The sequence below is a fragment of the Stegostoma tigrinum genome, chromosome 10, assembly GCF_030684315.1.
Source record: "Stegostoma tigrinum isolate sSteTig4 chromosome 10, sSteTig4.hap1, whole genome shotgun sequence".
In the NCBI taxonomy this organism is placed as follows: Eukaryota; Metazoa; Chordata; class Chondrichthyes; order Orectolobiformes; family Stegostomatidae; genus Stegostoma; species Stegostoma tigrinum.
In genome coordinates this window covers 64,506,821-64,512,177 of record NC_081363.1, presented here as the reverse complement: position 1 = coordinate 64,512,177, position 5,357 = coordinate 64,506,821, and the positions used below count along the sequence as shown (strand labels likewise).

The window sequence follows — 5,357 nt, the reverse complement described above, 5'->3', positions numbered from 1 at the left end:
TGATTAGCATCGATGTTGTCAATCAGAATTTGCAACAATCACTAAGCAGTCCCAAGGTCCTGAACCGAACAGTCTAAAGAAATGTTTGCATTTGTAACATGAACATCCGATTGTAAAATCAACTGTAAATCAAGCTTCTCTCGGAAAGCATGCGCCTTTGACGGACACCCTCTGTGGCGCTACTGCTAGCCCGGGAGTGAAAGACTTTCCCGGCATTTTGCGGGCCAGTTTCTGGTCTTGCCCTTGCATTCCCACCTTTCGGCAGTTACAGATATTTTCAGTTGCATTTCCCTATTTGGCCATCCCTTTGATGTTTCTGCGTAGACTGCCGCAGATTTGCAGTCTACCGGAGACACTGTCCTTACATGGGCTAAGGTTGGATTTGCTGGGACTGGGCATACACTCGGCTGCTTCCCTGTCCGCAGCCGCTCTCTCCATTAATGGTTTCACCGAGGCTCAGCGGCGTGAAGGCTACCAAATAAGGATAAGGTCTCGGGCTGTCCCTCGGGGGCCAGTCTGTTTCGGCAGCACTTTCGGGGATTATAAATCCTTGTCTCCCTCTCACTATATCTCCGATCCAGCATCGCAGAGGAGTGCGTGGACTGAAGGCGCTGCTCTGGTAAGTTCTTGAAGCCTGTCCAAAGCCATGGGATGGAACAGGAGGGCACAGCACTCACACCCAAAACTTATGCAGTTGGAGACTAAAGGGAAGCGTTTACTTTCCTCGCAGTTGAAAAGTAAATTGAAAGGGCGAACAGTTCTTCGTGTCCTGCAAAATTGATCCTATAAAACAATTCCCATTTATTTTCACCAAATGTAACATAGGCAGTATGAGAAACTTCCACATACATACCCAGGCATTGCTTGTTTTACCAACACTTTGCTATTATTTGATCAGGTATCATTAACGGATCTTTCCATATGTAGCGAGACGCCTTCTCAATATTCTTGTTACAGAAACAAAATGCGCTTTGAGAGTACTAGAACCAGTTTCGTTGGACTGTATCAGTACGCAGGAGCCATGTGAATTTAAATTGTGTTGAATCTGATTTCTTACTGTACAATTTATTAATCTACAAGGACGTCTACCCCAATTGAAGACTTCAGGAATTACTAAATCCTAGCTTCTTGCAGGCAGTAATAATTGAAATCTGGTATTGTAGTGAGGAATGCCACACTTCATAGATGGGATCCAAACAAGGCTTATTAAGTTTAAAACAAGTTTAAATTAAGTTACTATTCAAGTGTCAATATAACATTAAAATATATAGCTTGAGTTATTTTATGGTTTTGCAACCAATGGGACCTGGTCCTTTGAAAGTGGCTTTGCAGTCAAACCAGTTGAATGTCAAAATAATGGAACTTGTTCATATTGTAAAGCTACTTTGCACATCTCCCATTGTGGTACTCTCACTCTGGAGTCCATACAGAGTTCAAGTGTGTTGTACCCTTCATGTCTGTGACTGTTTCATCACACCACTTTCTTTGTGCAGATCCTAAATCACCATGTGTGACGACGAGGAAGCCACTGCCTTGGTGTGTGACAATGGCTCCGGTCTGGTGAAGGCTGGATTCGCTGGAGATGATGCCCCTCGAGCTGTCTTTCCCTCCATCGTTGGTCGCCCACGCCACCAGGTACCCAACACCCACTGGCCTTTCACCACCCACCCCAAGACTGCATGTGTAGGCAGCCTTGTCTCCTCAGTGACTGTTAAAACTGGTTAGGATTATAAGTCGTAAACTTTCATACTCTGGGGCATACAAGCTTTCCCTTTATAAGGACCTCCAAAGTTGTATGCTTGAAGATTCTAGTCACTCTGCAAAATTTGGTCTTTGTATTCTAGACTAAATAGTTATGCACTAGGTTTGTAATCATTGTTTATTATCATGATGTTGACTGAACATTATGAAGATGTACAGCCTGTTAGTGTTCAAACAATTAATGTATTCTTCTATAAATTATAGGGTGTCATGGTAGGTATGGGTCAGAAGGATTCCTATGTTGGTGATGAGGCCCAAAGCAAAAGAGGTATCTTGACCCTGAAATATCCCATTGAGCATGGTATCATCACTAACTGGGATGATATGGAGAAGATCTGGCACCACACCTTCTACAATGAACTCCGTGTAGCACCTGAAGAACATCCAACACTTCTTACTGAAGCTCCTCTAAACCCCAAGGCTAACCGTGAGAAAATGACCCAAATTATGTTTGAGACCTTCAATGTCCCAGCCATGTACGTTGCTATCCAGGCTGTGCTATCCCTGTATGCCTCTGGTCGTACAACAGGTAAGCACAACAATCCCACATGATGATGCTTACTGACATGACCAATGGCTTAAATAATCATCTAAAAGTGGTGGATTATTTTGAAATTAAAATCCAGGAAATAAGCAATTTAAAGAATATTGATTTTACACAATGTTTAAAATATCAGCTGGCATATTATTCTATTTTATTAAACAACATTGATAAGCCTATCAATAATTCATGTACACTAAATATGTTACTTCTAAACTTTCTGTTATGTTGCTGGAGATATTAAATATAAAATTGAGCTGTATCCATTACCTCCGAAATGATATATGTGTGATGTAAAGATAGGGTCATCAATGGGGCTTTTAGAAATGTGATCAGAAAAAATGACACCCATGTTTCTATCTGCATTCTGTTTCTTCAGGTATTGTCCTGGACTCTGGAGATGGAGTCACTCACAATGTTCCAATCTATGAGGGTTATGCTCTGCCTCATGCCATCATGCGTCTGGATCTAGCTGGCAGGGATCTCACTGACTACCTCATGAAGATCCTTACTGAACGTGGTTATTCCTTTGTGACAACAGGTATGCACTCACTAGTTTACTGAACATATTATTTGTATTCTGAAATTCAGCAAGGATCTCTCAATAATTTCCTTCTCTGTCCATAGCTGAACGTGAGATTGTCCGTGACATCAAGGAAAAGTTATGCTATGTTGCCCTGGATTTTGAGAATGAAATGGCCACTGCAGCTTCTTCATCTTCGCTGGAAAAGAGCTATGAATTGCCTGATGGTCAGGTCATCACCATTGGTAATGAGCGTTTCCGTTGTCCTGAGACCCTCTTCCAACCATCTTTCATTGGTGAGTATTGTAGAGTCACAGTGTTATATAGCTGAGAAAAGACCCTTTAATACAACTTGTCCATGCCGACCAGAGATCCTAAATCAATCGAGTCCCATTTGCCAACATTTGGCCCATATCTCTCTAAAACCTTCCTATTCACATATCCCTCCACATGCCTTTTGTAGGTTGTAATTGTAGACCCTCCACCACTTCCTCTGGCCGCTCATTTCATACACACACCACTCTCTGAATGAAAATAGTTGTCCTTTAAGTCCCTTTTATATAATTTCTCTCTCACCTTAAATCTATGCCCTCTAGTTTTAGACGATCCTGCCCTGGGAAAAAGACATCGGTTATACACCCTATCCATGCCCCTCATGATTTTATAAAAAGCTACAATATCACCTGTCAGTTTCAGACATTCCAGCAACAAGCCTACTCAGTCTCTCCCTGTAGCTCACACCTGCCAACTCTGCCAACATACTTGTAAATCATTTCTGCACCCTTTCAAGTTTAACAACATTTTTCCTCAGCAGGGAGACCAGAATTGAACACAATATTCCAAAAGTGGCCTTAGCAAAGTTTCTGATTTATCTGTATGAATATACCATTTCTGAATTTTGTGTGATTTTCACAGATACTTTGATTCCCTAGAAAACCTGCTTGAGAAGGATAAAACAGGGCCCAATCTTGATAGATTTTTGTAAGCATTTATTCACAGAGATGCACATTACAAACATATGATTCCTAAGCTCAAATACCAACTTTGGTCTGTTCCCAGTGACAGTAGACAAATGAATCCTAGCTAATGCCTATCAAATTTATCAAATTTGGTACAATTAATACACAACTAACAAAATACATTCAGTGATTCCAGTCAAGCCTCTCTAATGAATTGTAATTTGGAGATAATGCATGTAAACCTGTAAAAACAACCATGAGCTAATTGGTACATATGGGAGGGCTGGTATCAATTGGTTAGGTAGACAACTGTCAACATTTCTTATCCTAACTTGCGATATAATAAATCTGAAAAAAGTGCAAGGTGTTGTTTTCCTTCTAAATTGTTTGCAATCATTTTCCTGTCAGTTGCTTGATAGTTTTCATTCTTAATAATAGTAAACAGTTCATAATGAAGACTTGATTTATTCATAAAACAGGAATGGAATCTGCTGGGATTCATGAAACTACATATAACAGCATCATGAAGTGTGATATTGACATCCGTAAGGATCTATATGCCAACAATGTCTTGTCTGGTGGTACCACCATGTACCCAGGCATTGCTGATCGTATGCAAAAGGAAATCACTGCTCTGGCCCCCAGCACCATGAAGATTAAGGTAACGTTTTCAAAACCATTACAAAATGAGTGAAATTATGAGTGGAGTCGTGTTAAAATTAGTTTTACACAAACCTATTGCACCTTCTACCTTTACTGTAATAACTGAAAAAGATACTTTGTTCCTTCAACTGATGTGAATGTATGATATAATGTAAACACATTTATTATTATTCCTTAGCCATCTACATTTGACTATGCTTTGTGATTTTACATAATACTATTACACTAAAATAAAATTTAGAAAATGTTCTCTCAAACTGCGATGTATGAAGATTGGTGTGAGGTGGAAGAACTTTATTACATATTCATAAAGACCTTTCATAATACTTTAGATCATTGCCCCACCTGAGCGTAAATACTCTGTCTGGATTGGAGGCTCCATTCTGGCATCTCTATCCACCTTCCAGCAGATGTGGATCAGCAAGCAGGAGTACGATGAAGCAGGCCCATCCATCGTCCATCGCAAATGCTTTTAAACATCATGACATCAACTTACTTTGAACTCAGGTTGACAAGGTTGTGCCTCTGGTTACTTTGAATCAACAGGCCATCAGGAAATACAAAATAGTTCCAAAACTATTTTCATTGTACAGTTTGTTTACATGTGCAATTTATTTGTGACAATAATATTTATTGATCTATGAATAAAACAAGACTGGACTTGCAACTTATGAGTGTTGTCTAAATTAGGATAGTGGTGGGGTGGGGGAGGAGTTGGCAGCTCATGGAGATCACAACATAATAAATATATTACAATCGACTTACCATTTGAATTTAAAGGCACTAGTTGGCTCATTAGTCCATTGGGCCAAATTTGTCGTGTTGATTTTTACTTTGAATGAGAGTTATTAGCACCATCGATCAGATGGGTATAAGGGTTCGCTTAGTTGAATCACTGTTTACTGGGATC

At 40.0% G+C, this 5,357-nt stretch overlaps 1 protein-coding gene across 1 annotated transcript; it reads left to right on the top strand.

Annotated features, from left to right (window-relative positions):
* The first annotated feature begins 485 nt into the window (after positions 1–485).
* On the top strand, positions 486–5,114 carry LOC125455363 (actin, alpha cardiac muscle 1-like). Its single transcript, XM_048537178.1, has 7 exons — positions 486–619; positions 1,494–1,635; positions 1,966–2,290; positions 2,682–2,843; positions 2,930–3,121; positions 4,264–4,445; positions 4,780–5,114. The coding sequence occupies exons 2-7, from the start codon at positions 1,507–1,509 to the stop codon at positions 4,921–4,923; spliced, it is 1,134 nt and encodes a 377-aa protein (XP_048393135.1). The 5' UTR covers positions 486–619; positions 1,494–1,506; the 3' UTR covers positions 4,924–5,114.
* Positions 5,115–5,357: the final 243 nt, after the last annotated feature.

Coding starts and splice junctions, on each gene's coding strand:
- LOC125455363 (XM_048537178.1), top strand. CDS start 1,507: ATGTGTGACGACGAGGAAGCCACTGCCTTGGTGTGTGACAATGGCTCC. Junction 2,291..2,681: donor TGCCTCTGGTCGTACAACAG/GTAAGCACAACA, acceptor CTGTTTCTTCAG/GTATTGTCCTGGACTCTGGA. Junction 2,844..2,929: donor TTATTCCTTTGTGACAACAG/GTATGCACTCAC, acceptor CTCTGTCCATAG/CTGAACGTGAGATTGTCCGT.